The sequence below is a fragment of the Copadichromis virginalis genome, linkage group LG15, assembly GCF_057382275.1.
Source record: "Copadichromis virginalis isolate Kocher_CV1m ecotype Utaka linkage group LG15, C_Virginalis_male_GT1.1, whole genome shotgun sequence".
Lineage (NCBI taxonomy): Eukaryota > Metazoa > Chordata > Actinopteri > Cichliformes > Cichlidae > Copadichromis > Copadichromis virginalis.
This window is the reverse complement of record NC_140632.1, coordinates 33,113,461-33,133,277: the sequence shown is the minus strand read 5'-3', so window position 1 is coordinate 33,133,277 and position 19,817 is coordinate 33,113,461. Positions and strand designations below refer to the sequence as shown.

Sequence of the window (19,817 nt, the reverse complement as noted above, 5' to 3'; positions counted from 1 at the left end):
GCATGATGTTTGACTGTTTGAGACTGGAGTTTGGGTTCCATTTATTTCACATGGCTTCTCTGTTTATGAGATATTTGCATACTCGAAAAAGTGTTGTGAGCACTGTTAACAAATAGGTCAGCTTGGCCAACTCTAGGAAGACTCCATTTCTGGATGATAGAGGTCACTGCGCTCACTGGAATCCTGGAATTTCACTTTGTCATGAATCCATTTCGGAATAAGGCTGTAACATTACAAAATTTGGTACGAGTGAAGCGCTGTAAATACTTTCTGGATCGAGCGATCCTTGAGGCGACTGTTGTTGTGATTTGGCGCGGGATAAATAAAACTTAATTGAACCGGATGCACCGTGCGATTCCTGCTATTACAAACAATTGTGTTTTGGAATTTAATTTTGACACGACGACAGATTAATAGTCAGTTTAGCAAAATTCTAAACAGTATAAGATGAAATGTCAGACGATTGTTTGACCTGATTTTGAATAAACGAGTGAAAAAACAGACTGATCTTCAAATTAAAGGTCTGTAGCTGGATGTTCACCGCGCGCAGGACGCACGCGCGTCGTGTGCGTCCTGCTCGCACGCGTTAGTTGGGTTTACAATTTTCGTCTTATTGTGAAAAATCTGTTTATTTTGAACGTTTGAACAGGAAGTTGCACTTTTCGTATTTTACCTAACACTAGGGAGCGACTGCGAATCCCATCATAGCTTATTGTGTTTATTCCAGCCATTATCAGAGAAAGGAGGATGCAAATGGGGCCAGGAAAGCAGGGATTTATCTTCACTTTGTTCAGCTTTAATGTGTAGCTATAATGGCAAGAAAGACAGTGAGTAGGTGCAGAAAAGTAAACCGTTAATCGGGTCCACTGGTCTGCTGGGAGGACATCATTGTGAGTTTTCCTGTGGACTCTAAAAATGAGCAGTATAAAGGAAAAAGGGACTATTCGGCAGCAGAGCTCCGAGAATAACTCTGTGAGCAGCAGTGAGTGGGACATGGCAAACGATGTGTTTGTGTCCGGTTTTGACGACAGCGTGTTAGCGGACAGCATCGGTGATGGGGACCAGGAGTCGGCACAGTCCAGCTTACTGGACACGCGTCTGCCCTTGGATGGGATGATGTTGGGCCTGGATCGGGTTGAATATCCTGCCTCATCCTATCTGGATTTCGAGCCAAACTACACCGAAAGCGATGGCAACCTTACAACCAAAAAGCGCATCCGGTCCAACAGCTCCCGGCACCGCGGTGACATCGTTACAGAGCTGGGGCCAGAGGAGGTCCGCTGGTTTTACAAAGAGGACAAACGGACGTGGAAGCCTTTCGTCGGACACGATTCTTTAAAAATCGAGATCATCTACCGGCGGCTCGTTGACCAGAACCAGGATAAGGCCCTGGATCCCAATGAAGCCGACGAAAAGGAGACAGCCGGGTCCTCTGAGCTGCAGCCGGAAAGCTCGGCCGTGGACAGTGCAAGTTTCAGGGCGGAACCGGCAGTGCAACAGCTCTCAGTGTCAGAGCAAATCACAGAGCCGGTCCACAACGGCGGCACCAGCGTGGAGGCAGTGTGTGTCAGAGGGGGCCTTTATGAAGTGGATATCAAAGAAAAGGAATGCTACCCTGTTTATTGGAACCGTGAGCATCTCAGTAATGACATAGCTGTTGTTAGGACTGTTAGCACGTGTTCTGCTGTCAGTATCTTTGACCACTTCTAAGAAAATGAAACGTCTGCTGCTGCTGACTCTGTCACCTCTGAGCTCTGAGGACTGAGCTAATAGGCTGCTTTAAAAACGTCCTCTGTTACTGACATCGTCATGGTCTTACTGACCACCCAAAGTGCTTTAGACCAAAAGCCACACTGAGCCATGCATTCACACAGCGCTTTATTCTGTACACATTAAGTGCTTTATCTGCCTCACATCCGTGGCCACGTTCCAACTACCAGTTCACTTAACAAGCATGTTTTTAGACATGCTCTTTGAAACGAGACAATAATACAGTTGTTTCCGCACAATTAGTCGCATATTAGAAGGAGACTTCTCAAGACTTTGTCCAACACAATAGCGATACTTTACAGGGATGTAGAGCAGAGAGCAGGAATACATATATACACACTACTGGTCAAAGGTTTGGAACACTGCAATTTTTCTAGTTTTTTATAAAGTTATGCACTTTATTCTCCCATTACACTCTGAAATGAAAGCATAGTACAATTAAGCAATTAGAGTTAAAAAAAGAAACCATGGAATTAATTTATAGACTAACATTTATTCTGACTCATCAAAGTAGCCCCCTTTGGCAGATATAACAGCTGACCAACCCGGGACATTCTTTCTACAATAGACATAAAATATTTTTCCATAAAGTTCCCATATCTGTTGCACAAGTTCCCATAAATGTGGGGTACTTGTAGGTTGCTTTGCTTTCAGTCTTCTGTCCAGTTCATCCCAAACCAGTTCGATGGAGTTTAGGTCTGGACTGTGCCACTCCATATTTTCAAGCTTACTATCTTGTTCTTTTTTCTGAGGTAGGTCTGGCCTGGTCTGGTCTGGTCTTGGGCTTGTGTTTTATCTTACTGTGGGATGAACCCCTGACCAACTAGGCACATACCAGTGGATATTACATGGTGCTGCAGAATGCTGTGGTAGCCGTGTTGGTTCAGTGTGCCTCTTATTCTCTACGTAACCGGAAGGTTGCCGGTTCGAGCCCTGCTCGGACAGTCTTGGTCGTTGTGTCCTTGGGCAAGACACTTCACCTGCCGCCTACTGGTGATGGCCAGAGGGGCCGATGGTGCGATATGGCAGCCTCACTTCTGTCAGTCTGCCCCAGGGCAGCTGTGGCTACAACTGTAGCTTGCCTCCACCAGTGTGTGAATGTGTGAGTGAATGAATAGTGGAATTGTAAAGTGCTTTGAGGACCCCGAAAAGCGCTATATAAATGCAATCCATTATTATTATTACAAGTCACCAGTCTGGATCCAGCAAAACAGCCCCAGACCATCACACTTCCTCTTCCACATCAGTCCATAATACCATCTTCCAGTCTTCAGTAGTCCAATGTCTGTGTTTCATGGCCTCTTTGTCTTATTCTGACTTCTTAGCAATGGCTTTCTTGCTGCAACACGTCCTGTCAAACCGGCAGCTCAAAGTCTTCTCTTCACAGTTGAAAGTGATACTTGCTTACTATGACCACTCTTAAGCTGTGCTTGAAGCTGTTGTCCCATGAGCCGACTATCACACAAGCCGTTAACTCTCAGAAACTTGTCCTCTGATTCAGTTGTGGCTATAGGTCTGTCAGACCTCTTCCTGTCAGCGTTTGCCCCAGTTTCTGAGTGCCTTTTGTTGGTGAAGGAAACTGTACTGTACACCTTGACTTTCTTTGCAATTTCTCTGTAGGGATGTTCTTAAACTTTTTAATGATAGTGTATATATTAATATATTAATGAACTAATTTGGGTCAATTCTAAATTGAACCTATAATTACACATTTGCTTAGTATTCTTAGATTAGACACACACACACACACACACACACTGACAGATATGATTAATTTAAAATTTTGTGTTTGATGTTTTCAAAATTAGTTCATCTTTACTGTTACTGGGATCCAACATTCTGTCTTAGATTACAATTTTTGTTTTTATAAACTTCACATGTTGTTCCACAGAGCAAGACCGAATTCCTGTGATGAGGGGCCAGTGGTTCATTGATGGAACTTGGCTTCCACTGGAGGAGGATGAGAGTGATCTGATTGAGCAGGAACATCTTTTACGCTTCCGGGGGCAACAGATGAGGGACACCTATGAGATCGAGGCAGTGACCACCACAGTGGACAGCAAGGACGGTAGGGAATTTAAAACAGACAGGAAAGACAGAGAGATGCCATTGTGTGTGTGTGTCAGGCAAAGAAGATGAGTGTTTGCAACCATGTCTGTAGATGTGTGTCTCTGTTGGCCAGAATGGTCTTTTACAGGAAGTTCACAAAACAAGTCAAGTGATGCTATAATGCATGGGTTTATTGATTCTAAAATCTGTAATAAAATAAGATATTTCCAGATTTGGGAAATTCTGTTTTCACAGCAGTTATATCTGTCCATGGGAATAAGAATATATAACAAGTCAAATATTTTCATAATCAACAAAAAGTAACAAATTTTAAAATGCAGTGATCCAATTAACTCCAATTCTGCATACTGTCATGGGAGTTGGTGAATTAATTATTCTGCATGAATTATGTCAGTTGCTCTTAATTACAGTGTGACTTCTCACAGCTAGCCACAGTCTGAAGCTGAACAGGAGTCATGTGGACTGGCACAGTGTGGATGAGGTGTATCTGTACAGCGATGCCACCACCTCGAAGATTGCACGTACTGTAACTCAGAAACTGGGCTTCTCTAAAGGTATATAGGATGATTAAAACTTTCTGTCTATTCCAAGAATTCTATCCATCCTCTTCTGCTTATCCAATTCAGGGTCATCTGACCCTGGAGCCTATCCCAGCTGTCACTGGGTGAGAAATGGGGTGCACCCCACGAAGCTGACCTGGTGAGTACTGCTGACATTCCATGCAGGATCAGGGAAACAGGACAGTAGTAGTCACCAAGGAACTCCAGCTGCTGCAAAGACGAGGATGTTTTAGTGTCCTTCTGAGCTGAAATATGTCATGAAACTAAACATAATTTCAACAAAAAAAAGTCTGGATTTTGATTAGGCCACTCCAAAACTTTAATTTTGTTTTTGTTTTTTTCAGCCATTCAGAGGTGGACTTGCTGTTTTGATATTCAAAATTGTGTTTTTTTTGCCTAGTTCGCTTTGTCAGAGAGATTCTATTTAAGTGAGTTAAATGATTAGGTAAGCGATATTTAAGCAATTAAGTATATCTGGCAGTAACCAGACCTGTGTGCTGCTTGTGATATTGAGCTGATTTTTTATTTACTCAGGTTATATTTTAGAATTTGTTTTATGTTCTTAAACATTTGTGCAGCAAACTAAAACAATCCTGGCTACCGAGGCTGGTGATCACGACATGGAATGTCACCTGTCTGGTGGATTGAGCCTGAGCTAGTGTATGAGGTTGAGAGCAACTGGCAAGATATAATCGGGCTCACCTCAATTGACTCTTTTGGGCTTTGGAACTAGTCTCCCTGAGAGGGACTGGACTCTGCCTCTGTTTAGAGTTGCCCTTGGTGAGAGGGAGTGGGCTGGGGTGGGTATCTTGGTATCTCATTGGCTTGCTGCCTGTATGTTGGATTTTTCCCTTGTGAGTGCAAGTGTTTGTTCTCTATGCCTTTGCGTCAGGGAACGAATGAAGACTGTTGTTTGTGCTTATGTGGCAAACAACTAGGGTTGCCAACCGTCCCTTAAAAAACGGAATCGTCCCGTATTTAGAAACAAAAGTACACGTCCCGTATTGAGCTAATAAGGGACGCACTTTGTCCCGTAATACAGTGAGAATCAAAAGTAGTCTATAAATGTTTATGGAATTAACACTTTGTTTGAAAACATAATTCCCAGCCCCTCTCCTGCTTTGTGACCAATGAGCTGACAGCACACTTATGACAATTCGAGTATAACAATTCAGATTACCGCTCATCTCATTGGTCGAGGAAAGGTCGCTTACAGAGAAAATACCGGAAGACAACAGATGACCACAACAAGAAGCATGGCCAACAGGGAAACAAACGCCGACACTGCGGTGCAAGTCTCGGACGACAGTACACCTAAAGCTGGGCAGACACTGTGCGATTTTTTCAGTCACGTTATTCAGCTCCTGCTCAAACTGCACAATTGACTCGCAGGGGTTAGAAGTTGGTAGGTCACGATGCAGGTCTCACACTATACCGCCCGATGCTCTGATGCGACCTGAGTGCGCACACTGTGCCTCCATAAAATGAAGGTTATAACAGAAAATCTGTCGCTCTCCCTCTCTGTCTTTCACTCACACACGCACACCACCACCATCAACTTTGCTAAATTGCTAATGAAAAACATTGATCAGGCAGCTGTGATTGAGCAGCAGTGTCGATCCAACTATTTTCACGGTTGTTGTGGTCGTGATCATTTTGTGATGCCACATCGAAAAGGCTCGGATGAGCTTTCCAAAGTTCTCCAAGTTGTGCCTCCGTCGCTTGTGTCCAGATCACACGCTGCACAGCCGTGCTGCTCCGTCTTTTTCACCGACGTTTACGTGTTTGCGCGTGAGCAGTGTGAGCCCCTGTGGTGACACCCTCACGAGCGATTGATGATCGGGAGCTGGTCGTGAGGTGTTAATCACTTCTCGTTACCCCACGTATACTACACGACGCACGATGAAGGCCAAAATCGGTCCGATCACTCAAAAATCGTCTCAAAATGGGCCTAAAACCGCACAGTGTGAGCCCAGCGTTAGAGCAGCAATGTTTGTTCCCCCTCAGAGAAAGGGAAGAATGGGAAAAGGAAAACACCTGGCTGGAAAAAGTTAATATGGGCATGTGCAATGAATATCAGCGCTATGTGGCCAGAAGTGTGATAATATAACTTATTTTGTGTAATAAACAACTGCAAGGATAGATGATTACAACAAATAGATGACTAATACATAAAAGTAATACATAGATGAATAATGATGATGAGTTATGATGCGTAATCATGGGAACAAGCGGGTTTACAAACAGGAGCAGCTGATTAGCATTAGAAAAGCTGAAATAATACCTCAACTGAAGCCAATTGTACTAAATGCACTAAATGTGCACTGTTACAAGAATATTTTTCTTTCTATTGTTTTCTATTATTTTAAGTTAAGCAGGACAGAGTTCTTTTAAAGAAAGATTTACTTATATTCTCAAAAGTTAAGCATGACAGGCTTCTGTTTAAGAAAGAGACCTGTTTTATTGTGTTAATGTTGTCATTTTGAGCTAAAAATAAATGGCTAAATGATCATTTGTTTCACATGTGTTCATATCACAAAGAATACACATCTACTTAAATCAAATTCAAGTCAAATGGTTAAAAAAATAATTTCACACACAAAAAAAGAGCTAGAAAATTCACCACACTGGGAAGGGTGAAGACAACTGGGTCGCCCGGCCCTGGCCACGAGGTGTCCCTTATTTATTTTTCAGGGAGTTGGCAACCCTACAAACAACAGTTCAGAATACTTGGCCTTTTGGAGTTCCTGGGTGGTGTTCTTAAGGGTGCTCCACCTAAGGACTCTGTTGTGCTACTGGGAGACTTCAACGCTGATGTGGGATTTTCAGCACCCACCTTTGACAGACTGGGGACATTGAGTCAGAACGGACCGTGTTCCGCACCTCCATTGGTGAGGAATTCTACTCGGCTTGGTTAGCCTGTGGGACTTTGGAGACAGCCGATGGGTCCCAGCAGGACAAGTGGAATGTGGCTTAGGCAGTGGCTAAATCAAAAACTCGGGTGAGGGAGGAGTTTAGTAAGGCCATGAAAAAAAACTTTGGACTGCCTTGAAGTGGTTCTGGCAAACCGTCATGTGAGTCAGGAGGGGTAGAACAGTGCTTTACCCACACGGTGAATAATGGGGTGGTGTGCTGACTTCAACCGAGGATATTGTTAGGCAGTGGAAGGAATACTTTGAGGACCTGCTTAATCACACTGGAAGGTCTTCCATAGAGGAAGCAGATGAGGGGCATGACTCAATCATCACTGGGGGTGAGGCTACTGAGCTCCTTGGTGGTAGAGCCCCTGGGACGAATGAGGTTCACCCTGAGTTCCTGAAGGCTCTGGATGTTGTAAGGCTGTCTTGGTTGACACGCCTCTACAATGTCATGTGGCGATCTCAAGTGGTACCGTTGTATTGGCAGACCAGAGTGGTGCTCCAACTATAGGGGGGGTGCTGGAAAGTAGGGTCCGTCCATTAGTCAAAGTTCGGATACAAGAGAGACAATGCAGTTTTTGTCCTGTTCACGTAACACTGGACTAGCTCCCTATCCTTTTGAGGATATTTGAGGTTGCATGGGAGTTTGACTACCAGTATACATGTGAAGTACATGTGAAGAAGGCATTCAACTGTGTCCCCCGCGACCTGGCCCTGGATAAGCAGAAGAAAATGGATGAATGGCTGGATGGACTAAAAAAAACAGGAAGAGAGCAAATACTTTTTTCACAGCCCTGTACCTGTCTCTCACGTCCTCAGCCTCCAGCAGTGGGACACGTCTCCATCGAGGGTACGTGGAAGAGGCTGCACCTGAAGACACCCCACCTGAAACCACACACATTGTATTTGTGGTGCATGGCATTGGCCAGAAGATGGACCAGGGTCGCATTATCAGGAACACCAGCATGTGAGAAATTATGGTGTTTCCATTGCAAGAACAGATAACAAATTAAAATTAGAGTAATTTTGGAAGTAACAGTTTATTTATTTTTAATTGCTGGATAGGATGAGAGATGCTGCCAGAAAGATGGAGGAGAAACACTTCTCAGATCGCACCACAGAGCATGTAGAGTTCCTTCCTGTGGAGTGGAGGTCCAAACTGTGTCTCGATGGAGGTATGCTTTACAACACTTTTGTTTTGGATTGCTCGCAAGCTTATTATGCAGTTTTTTTTCTGCTACAGCACGTGTGAAAAGCCTGCTTACAACACTTTACATTAAACGGACTCAGAGTTTCATCTTCTAAAACAGGATCAAAATTTGCATAAATACTTAGTGAATCTTATTTTTGTTCAGCACTTTTTTTTTTCTATGTCAAATGTTGAACATATACAGTGGGTAAATAAGCATTGAACACATCACAGTTTTTCTATGTAAAATATATTTATATTTCTAGAGGCGCTAATGACATAAAATTCTCACTAGATGTTGGTAACAACCCATCTAATCCACACATGCAAAGAAATCAAACCATAGATGTCTAAGTATTTAAAAGTGCTAACATTAATGACTGTACCAAACAGGTGACTGATTATATACATTTCTGTGTGAATTTAGTGGTCCCATCCAAAACTTGTAAAGGTTATACAAATGAAGAAAAAGACTTTTAAAGACTATGATGACATAGCCAGAAGTGACCTCCAGAGACAAATTAAAAGTACAATCAAAAGTTAGAGGGTGCTGTGACACATCTAGTAATTCCAGAGAAGCGCGGCAGAGTATCAAACCCATGATAAATGTCCCACATCAAGGTAGGGGGAAGGCTTCCCTCAACCTGCAGGTTAGTGAGGGTCTGGAGATGGCCAATCAACTAAACACCCTTTTCTGCTGCTTTGATAGTGGCAGCAGAAATGACTGTCCTGTTGAGTTGCCGTCCTCACCAACTCCTCCCTTGGACTTTATTACAGAATCAAAAGTATTGCAAGTTTTCGGAGGCTGTAAACCCCCAAAAAGTTCAGATCCTGACAATGTCTGTGGGAGTATTTGAAAAATATTTTTCAGTTTTTTTTGTTTGATTTTCTTTTAACAGTCATACGATACCAAATATCTGGAAAGTGTCAGTAACTGTTCCTGTTCCAAAGTTCCCTAGACCTTTGGTTCCAAAAGACTTCAGATCAGTTGCACCCACATCTCTGGCCATAAAATGTTTTGAACATGTGGTGAAAAGGTACATGGTATCGAAAACTCAAGGTCTTATAGACCTCATGCTATTTTCTTATCAACCCTAGAGAGGGGTGGAAGATGCTGTATTAATTTTGCTGCTTACTACATGCTCATCTGGAAAAAGCAAAGACTCATGCCAAGATTTTATTTGTGGACTTTTCCTCTGCTTTCAACACAATCTTACTGATTATTTTAGCAGATAAATTGGAAAAAGAATTTTTGCTTATTGATTTTCTTTGGAGTAGAACACAGCTGGTCAGAATGGTAACTCAACTTTCTGACAAACTGACCATTTCAACAGGCTCCCATCAGGGCTTTGTTTTATCTCCATTGTTGTTTATTCTGTATACCAAGTCTTGTAATAGCACCTTTCAAAACAGACTTTTTATTAATTATGCAGATGATACAGCTTTAGAGAGCCTCGTGTATGATGGGGAGGATGGGCCAGTTCTTGAATATTTTATTAAATGGTGTGAGAGGGCAAATCTTGTCCTCAACACCACAAAGACCAAATGCCAGTAGATTTTAGGAGGAATCCAGTATCCCAGCCTAAATTAAATGGAGAGCTGATCCAGTGTGTGACTGAATACAAATGTCTGGGCGTTATGCTCGACCATAAAACATAACTAAAATGCTTCATATGTTTTGTTGGGCTTTTATTAAAAGTGTGTTTAGTTCTTGTATTATTTGTTGGTTTGGAAAATGTCTCTGAGGCACAGAAAAAGATGACTAGAAAGGCAGTGATACTAGCTAGTAAGTTGCCTGGAACTGCATTGCTATTACATTTCTAAACTGCAAGTTTAGAAAGCATTTTTAGGGACTGGGCATGGAGTAAAGCAAATAATATTGTGAGTGATGTAAGGCATCCACTTACCTTTTCTATTATTGGATTATTATTATCTGCACAGCGCTATTGTCCCACTTTGTTCACAGAAAATACGTCCAAATGATCTTTTTTTCCTCAAGCCATCAAAATTCTGAACATAAGCAACACATAGGCTGCCAAGTTGGTGTGGTATAAAATCATCCCTAAGATATAAGGAAAGCCAAAGTGTCTATGTATTGTGTGCTTATGTTTTTTAAGGTGATGTGTTTGTTTTTTATGTGGTGTTTTTGAATGTCAGGTGTCTTCTGCTGTAAGTCAATTTCCCCATGGGCATCAATAAAAATATCTTATCTATATATAAATTAAGTAGTTAATGTGTAATAATGAGAAATGACACCAAAAAAAGGTATTGAACATGCTTACCGAAATGCAATTACCACTTTGTACAAAAGTTTTTGTTGGTGATGACGGCTTCAAGATGCCTCCTGTATGGAGAAACTAGTCGCGTGCAGTGTGATGCTTGATAATTCTTCCACACAAATAGTCTCCAGGTTCTGAGGCTCTGTGGGCCCCTTTTATGGACTCAGAGCATTAGTACTCGCCATAGATTCTAAATGCGATTGAGGTCAACAGATTGGCTGAGCCATTATTTTCTTTCTCTGAAAACAGTTGAGAGTTTCCTGTTTTCAGTATCACACATCCACCGGCGTTTTATCTTCATCATCCTAGTAGATGCATGCATACAGTCCATGGCGGTTGAGTGCATTACTTACTGTTTTCTTCAAAACAATTGTACCTGCTGATTCCAGGTCTTTCTGTAGCTCTCCACAAGTGGTCTTTGGCTCTTGAACAACTATCCACATTAGGTAATGCAGTGAAAGACTTTCAAAATTTCTCAATACCACACCAGAGGCAGACTAAATTACAACAATGTTTTTCTGAGGAATGGAAATATGGACTTTACTTTGATTTTAATTGCACAAAAAGGCAAAAGTACGCTGGTAGAGTGCAAACTGCATCTGGGACAAAACCAATACAACTCTTGCTCTTTGCATACGTCTACACAAACAGCATGCTGACATAAAGCTACAGAAGAATCCAGAGTGATGTTAAAGCTGAGCATATGCTGAACCAGGATGTAGCCAGAGCCTGAACCTTAACAGTCAACAAAAGTGGTGATGAGCAGTCAGGCTTGCAGCATTGCAGACTTCATTTCTGTCCGTATATATTCTAAAGTAAAATCACTGAGGGAATTCCTTTGAGCTGGTTTTCAGCTGCTTTGTGATGTTGTTTTTGTGGTTTTATGTAAAGACTAAGAAAAAGAGCACATGTATGTCCTGATTAGGATAGTGATTTGTGTCAGCATGGGAGACTATAGCTCAGGTTTATATTGTTATCTGGTCGTTGTGTCAGAGTGCACTTCAGGGCATATTACTGAGTAATCCAAAAGTAATATAACAAGAAATGTGACAAATTCTTTTTTACAGGGAGTGATTTAGTGCCATGCTGGATTACTTTTAAGAAAAGAAATCTACCATCATCCTCGTGTTTTGTTCTGTATTCTGATCTTTAACTGAATTTCTATTAAGATTTTTAAATACTAGTGCAAAAACTAAATAAAGAATTACAATATTGTAATATATATTTAGCTTTTTCCTTTTTTTATTTTGATGATTAGCTTACAGCCCATGATGACCTTATAGCTCATGAAATATCCTTTATGGTGTCGATGCAGCGTGGCATAGAGGTGATCAGCTCTGTTAAGCCCAGATTGCTTTGATAGCTCATCTGTGTTTTTGATTCTTTCTGGGGTTCAGGTCGGACAAGCTGCCTTGCCCATCAACCTCAGTAAGAACTTATTCAGCAAACCATTTAGTCCTGCTAGAAAAGGAAATCAGCATCACCATGAAGCTAGTCAGCAGATGGAAACACCAAGCGCTCAGATATCTATCTATCTATCTATCTATCTATCTATCTATCTATCTATCTATCTATCTATCTATCTATCTATCTATCTATCTATCTATCTATCTATCTATCTATCTATCTATCTATCTATCTATCTATCTATCTATCTATCTATCTATCTATCTATCTATCTATAATTTACCAAAAGACTGTACTGTAAGGGATCAAATGAACTAGAAAAAGTGCATTTAGCTGAATTTATATAGGTCCTTCACTAAAAAGTTTTAGAGCACAGCTCATGAGTTTGTGGTGAAAATTGTGTGAGCTGTCTATGGTCAAATATGGAGTTCCAGAAGGTTCAATGCTAGGACCAATTTCTGTTTACATGATACATGCCTTCCTTAGGCAATATCATCAGAAGGCATAGCGTACATTTTCACTGCTATACAGATGGCACCCAACTCTGTCTAGCCAGATAACACACACCAATTAGTTAAACTGCAGGAATGTCTTAAAGACATAAATACCTCTAATTCTCTAATTCAGTGGTTCCCAAACTTTTTTTGCTGCCCCCCCCAAATACCGCTTCGTCCACACCTCCATGGGTATTTTTGAAAACGCAGCTGTTTCTATGCGTTTGGGCCTTTCGTCCACACGTACACGGCATTTCAAATCACCGAAAACAGATTTTTAAAAACTCCTTTTTTGCATTTACGTGTGGACGAGGAGTACAGAGGTCGTCACACAATGTCAAAGGTATGTGCCTTTTTTCACGTCACGCTGTGCGCCACGTTATTGTTTACATGAGTGTGGGCGACCGTGGCTCAGGGGGTTGGGAATCGCATCTGTAACCGGAAGGTCGCCGGTTCGATCCCAGGGCTCTCTGTCCTGGTCGTTGTGTCCCTGGGCAAGACACTTTACCCTACTTGCCTACTGGTCTTGGCCAGAGGGGCCGATGGCGCGATATGGCAGCCTCGCTTCTGTCAGTCTGCCCCAGGGCAGCTGCGGCTACAACTGTAGCTTGCCTCCACCAGTGTATGAATGTGAGAGTGAATGAATAGTGGTATTGTAAAGCGCTTTGGGTGCCTTGAAAAGCGCTATATAAATCCAATCCATTATTATTACATGAGATGAATTCACTTGGCCTTAAACAGCTTACAAATATGGATATGAAACCAGATTCTTACTCTGGATGGCATTACCTTGGCCTCCAGTAACACTGTGAGGAACCTTTTTTGACCAGGATACGTCCTTCAGGGTACATATTAAACAACAACTGTTTTCTTCCATTTGCACAACATCTTTGAAACTAGAAACGTTCTTTCTCAGAGTGACACTGAAAAACTATCCATCTATCATCCTTATACTTCCTCCTCATACTTACTTTTCCCCCAAAAGCAACTTTTAACTACAGAAATGAATGCAGCAAACGAAAGGGACCAAAAGAGGAGAAGTTTTGTAGCATACTGTTGAATGCTACAAAACAAGGAGGAAAAAGTCAGTAGCACTGGTGAGAAAAATGTTCCTGACACTTGCTGATGATGGTACTATCCTCTTCACCTGTCAGTGGTTTCATGTTGTGGTTTACTCGCTAATATTCATGTTGGACAGAAGGACAATACTACTGAGTTTTGCCATATCTATACATTGCAAGCCAGAATCATAATGTCTACTCAAGTATATGCAGAAGCATTAAAAAGTAATTCATTTTGCTCTGGGAACTTCTGACAACTATGTCTTATGTATTTCGATGTTCTTCCTACAGACACAGTGGACTCCATCACTCCAGACAAGGTTAGAGGTCTAAGAGACATGTTGAACAGCAGTGCCATGGACATCATGTACTACACAAGTCCTCTGTACAGAGATGAGGTGAGTGAAAAAGCCCCACCATTTCAACATTCAGTGTAGCTGTAGCTCAGGTGGTAGAGCAGCCTACTAATCAGAAAGTTGATTGTTCAATCCTCGTCTTCTCCAATATCCTTGGGCAAGACACTAACCCCAAGGAGTTCTCTAAATGTTAGATAGAAAGAACTTACAGAGAAAGAGCATCTGGGTAAGCACTTTTGGAGGTCGGTGGATCCTGGGAGTCTGGCAGTCATCTCTGCACCTGAATGTGATCACTGATCCTAATGCACATTCAGGTATCAATAAATCAAGTACACATTAGAAAGTCTTTGGCAGCGAATTCACTTCTGAGATTTTTACTTCATCCATGTAAAAATGAGGGTCTTTCTCTTCCCAGCCTGCCTAGTCAGCTAAGATTCAGAAGTCTACATAATAATCAGCAACAGTCTGTTTACCTTGGCGAAGGTACTTTTGCCAGTCAGAAATCTCTGACTTATCAAATGTCTTTGAACTTTTACTATATATATATATATATATATATTATATATATATATATCAAAGAAATTGCCCTTTGGTTTAAAGCAAATACAAATGCATGTTCTCAGAAGAGGTTTAGTTCATGCTTCTTCTCTTGTATCTTCTTCATGGCACCTGTTAGTGGGTGGGATATAATAGTGAGCAATTCAACATTTTGTCCTCACAGCTGAAAATGGGCATCTCCAAAACTGCTGCTCTTGTGAGGTGTTCCTAGTTTGCAGTGGTCAGTATCAATCAAAAGTGGTCAAAAGGAAGGAATGGGTGGTGATCCAGCGACTTGGTCATGAGGAGGCAAGTCTCACTGATGCACGTGGTGAGCAAAGATTGCCCATTGTGGGCTGATCCAACTGATGAGCTATTGAGGTTAAAGTGTAAGTCAAAGTTGTTACACTTACACTTAAAAAGAAATGACCAGTCTCTTATTTTGATGGTAGGTTCGTTTAATGAAAAAAAATAGGATATCAACAAAAAATCCTACGCCAACCAAAAAACATAAATTTGATCCCCAAGCAAAACATGACTTAGTACTTAATGGAGAAATCCTTCGTGACTGTCGTCCCGACTGCCTTCATATCATCAACAAGCTCCGCCTGTGTAGTTTTTGGCTGATCCACCACCTTTGTCATGATTCGCTTACAGAGTGTGTCACTTACATGTTCCAGTTAATTTTCCCTTTAGTACAGGGAGTTAGTGGATTTCCCAAATGCTTAATTGATATCACATTTAATAGTTTAATAATTTAGTTAATAGTTTTCAGTTTCCCTTTGCACTTTGTTTCACATGCATTTTTGCAATCGGCCAAATAAAACACCTTACTTTTAGTTTACCTCAGTAAGTCTCTGAATGTCTGCATTTGGATCCTCACTTTTCTCACACTCAACACATGACAACGATAAAACTTTTATTTTATTTTAACCTTTTATTTCAATGTGCTAATAAATGAAAAACAATAACAATAAATAAGTATTCTTACTACAAACCGTGTTCCTAAGGGCTAGCCTTTGTCCCCTCACTGATATGGTGCTGCAGGGAGCTGGTGCAGTGGTTTGTGATGTGAAGCCTGGCCTTTCTGTAGCAAGTTGTGTGGCTTTCCTCCAGGTACTGCTGCTTCATGACATGCATGTTGGATTAATTGGTGATTCTAAATTGTGATCAGTGTGTTGAATAAACTGCTTCCCTGCTGGCACTCAGCATTACTCCTATTAGGCTAAACCAAACTTTGTCACACTTAAAATCTGGTTAAGATTTTGTAATCCAGACTGGCTATGCAGCACTGGTCTACCGGCCGATCAAAATGACCCTAAAACATCAAATATAATCATATCTATTTGAATCTGATTGACATAATTAAACTTATATCTCATGGTGTTGTGCACACATGCTGTTGTTTTGTTTGTGTAGATTACCAGGGGATTGACTCTGGAACTGAATCGTCTGTACTCACTCTTCTGCTCACGGAACCCAGACTTTGAGAAAAATGGGAAGGTGTCCATAGTGTCTCACTCACTGGGCTGCGTCATCACCTTTGACATAATGACAGGCTGGGATCCAGTTCGCTTTCATCATCCAGAAGCCCTAGACCCAGAGGATCCACAGATCCACTGGCCTACTGATGAAAAGCACCACCTTCAGGAGCAACTGAGACTAACGCGCCTCAGGTACTCCTCTGGCTTTTGTCTGAAACAGGTAAGGAGTCAGTCCCCATCTGTTTCAGCAAAAAGTGTACCTAATGGCACAAAGGAGTTTGAGGAGAGACCCTCTTTATTCTTCCACATTTTTTCATTATATAGGAAGGGAGAGAGAAATATTTAATCACTTGTGTAATATAATTGTATAATACTTGTGTATTAATACAAAGGTTAACTCTTTGTTTAAGTGGCCTTCATCAGCAGAATGGCTTGGAGCCGCTCAAAATGTAGGGAACAAATATCTTTATAAGGATCAATGCTCAATAAAATATAGCTTGAGAGTTTGATAATCTCTGTCAGAGATATCACTATGGTTTTGTCATTGACTTGGAGAAACAGTTTTATTTTATTCAGTTTCAGATTTTTCACACATTTTTCGGGTCACAATTTTCACATCAGCCTTTGTTTTTTCATTATGTATTAGAATGTTTTCGGCTGAAAGTCATGTCAACTGCTTTACACTGGCATAATAAATGGTATCCGTCATCCTGTCCAGGTTGAGGGACTTAGAGGATCAGTTCCAGGGTCTGCAGACTTCGTCTTGTGTTCCAGTGCCCGCCCTGAAATTCAAGGTAAAGATGGTGTAGCAGTTTCTCCTCAAACAGAGCAGATTTGCACACACAGATCTTTATTATAAAACTTTCTGGGAATATACTCTCATGGATAGTGTTCATTCCCACTGCTTTAGTTTGTCCACCACTGCGTTCCTTCAGCCCCACAGTGCAGTCAAAAAGTATTTGCCCCCTTCCTTATTGCTTATTGTGCTCAACATGTACTATATAGGGAAAAAACTAATTTGCACACCCTATGTGTCTTTCTGCAACTGATGCAGGAACCCTCGGTCATCCTGCCCTACCTTTCCCTGCTACTGCAAAGCCACAAACCATAACCCACAGCCACGCACCCCCACTGCCCAACTTAGGGCGGGAAGTTATTTGCTCTAACCCCTTCCCCAGTGAAAGAGAAGTTAACCACAGTCATCATCGAGTGATCTGGACATTGGCATCCTTTATGTAGTGGAGCAACTGCAGTGTGGCATGGTCCAAACTTGGTATGCTATATTAAATTACTAAGTTTCTCTCTGATGTAAAGCACTGAGAGTTAACCCCACACACCAACTGGAAAAAAATAAGCCCCCAACCCTCTGTTCAACACATCAATGTGCGAAATAAAAGGGACAGAGAAGTTGTTGATCAGGGTGTTCCACTAGTGGGCTATTTTCACCCTATAAAAAGCCATTTGGCACCAATCGGTCCACCAGACCCAAGATGGACCACCATTCTCGGTGTGTTTAGTTATGGGCTATTCACATCCGTGAAATGTGGGATGAACTTCTGATAGTAACAAGCCAATCCCATCTTGTCCACATGAGAGGATATTCGGCCACTTCCCAAGGGCAGTGCACCTGCCTCTGTCCAATCCTGCACTTCTTCAGGCTGGGAATAAGTCCAGCTTGCTTCAAGGGCTCCAGCACTGTGCTTACCCACTGTACATGCTATGCTCAGGTTTTTCTGTGGCTGATCATTTAATCTTCGTAGAAAGTAGCATTTGTAGTATTGGGATGCAACAGGCCGGGGCACCAAACCAAGGCATTTTTTCCTTGTACTCTGGAGATAAGAAAATCTGCCAGTAAGGCCTTGGTTAAATCCAGTGTCATGAAAAATTGAGCGGTGCCCAATTGTTCAAGGAGCTCATCAATCCACGGCATGAGGTAGGCAGCAAACTGGAAACCAGCATTCACCTTGGGATAGTCAACACAGAACCTTATAGACCCATCCCTCTTCATGACAATAACAATAGGACTACACCAGGCACTATTACTCCTACTACCTTCATTTCCAGATTTAGTTTAAATTCTTTCAGAACTACTTTTTGTGTTCTGGCAATCTATAAAGTCTTGACCAAACCGTCACCATTGGGAAGTCTTAACATGATGTTGTATGAAATTATTGTAACCTGGAAGATGCAACTTGGCAACACATGCCTTCTGGGCTGATTAAAAAAGGTAGTTAGAAGGGACTCATCTCAGCTCTGTCATTCATCTGGCATTTCTTGCAGAAATATTATGGTGCTTTGCTTTGTAATATCGAATTGCACAGTCCACCTGAACTTATCACAAATGGCTTGATGAAACGACCCAGTGAAATCCATGCCAGTTTGTTCAAACATGACCTCCATAAGTGGTAAAGAGCACAAAGGTGCTTTTGGAATGTGAGCTGGATTTATGTGGTTAAGTGTGCACATGCACCCAAATATGTGGCCAATGGGATCGGGCTACTGGCATTTTACCGTTGTACCTATTTTACATTGATGCTACTGCATATCAGTAAATATCCCCATTTACACACTTAAAATGTGTGAACCAGATCCCTTTGAGTCAGGGACTGAATGTAGTCTGAATCTATCATGTCACAATGTATATCCCCTTTGCATTTTGATCACAACACTGTTTGGTGCCCCCCTGACTGGGAAAAGGTGTTGGAAGTGACCTGTACCACCACCACCTATGAGGGCACTTATTTTTAGAAGTGACAGGGTCACTCCATGCTTGCAGCACTCCTGCCCAAGGCAAGCTGGGTGCAGTTCCAGCAAGCAACTGGACTCATGGCAGTAAAGCAGGGACAGTGACTTTAGGTCCAGTCCATGGTATTAGATGGGTAGCCTGGTTTGCTTCAGTGTGTTCCCCTATATGCACAGCAAGGTGGTTCTTAGCCAAAGTGACGACCTGCTAAGAACCACCTGCCTTCGAGCTCACTGGCCTGTGACATCTCATTTACTCATCTCAATCCCTCACAAACTGCTCCGTGATGACCAGCTCCTGTAGCTGTTGTTGTCCAGCCGCCTTCCCTGTTTGCAGCTACCACATAGCCGCATCTTTCAGCTGCTGGACGTAGGCAGAAGGGTGGTCGGCAGGCCCCAGCTCGGTGCTCATGAAGTGATGATTTTCAGACATGTCCAAAAAGGACTATGGATCATCTGTGACAGTCATTTTGTGTTGCAAATTTACACTCAGATGTCTTTAGTTGGTAGAAAAATACTCTTATGTATGGCAAACTGGCTGTCACACTGAATTGTGTCACATTTGTATACAAGACAAAGATAAATCAAGTAAATGCAAAATGCAGTTTTATATGATGATTTCATTTATTAAGGGAAAAACCAATCCAAAGCTACCTGGCACTGTGTGAAAAAGTAATCCCCCTCAATAAATCACAAATTAACTGTGAATAACAACATTTTATGGAAAGACAACTTCAATGTAACTTATGGAAGCCCATTTCCGGAACAAAAAAAGTATCCATAACTCTAAATTTTGAGTTGTTAACTCAAAATTTTGACTTGTTTTCTTAAAGTTTCAACTGATTAACTTGAAATTTCGACTTATTAACTCGAAATTTTGAGAAAAGTAACTCGTAATTTTGAGAAAGATAACTCGAAATTTTGGATTACAGGCTTCCATAGTCCCTAGT

General features: G+C 41.7%; 1 protein-coding gene across 1 annotated transcript in view; it reads left to right on the top strand.

Moving 5' to 3' along the window:
• Positions 1–680: 680 nt before the first annotated feature.
• ddhd1b (DDHD domain containing 1b) overlaps positions 681–19,817 on the top strand; it is a 37,978-nt gene continuing 18,841 nt past the window's right edge. The window contains exons 1-8 of the mRNA XM_085432966.1: positions 681–1,630; positions 3,662–3,838; positions 4,266–4,394; positions 8,138–8,285; positions 8,384–8,493; positions 14,040–14,146; positions 16,061–16,317; positions 16,844–16,919. Of these exons, the coding sequence (XP_085289092.1) occupies positions 916–1,630; positions 3,662–3,838; positions 4,266–4,394; positions 8,138–8,285; positions 8,384–8,493; positions 14,040–14,146; positions 16,061–16,317; positions 16,844–16,919 (1,719 nt within the window). The 5' untranslated portion in view covers positions 681–915. The remainder of the gene's footprint in view (positions 1,631–3,661; positions 3,839–4,265; positions 4,395–8,137; positions 8,286–8,383; positions 8,494–14,039; positions 14,147–16,060; positions 16,318–16,843; positions 16,920–19,817) is intronic.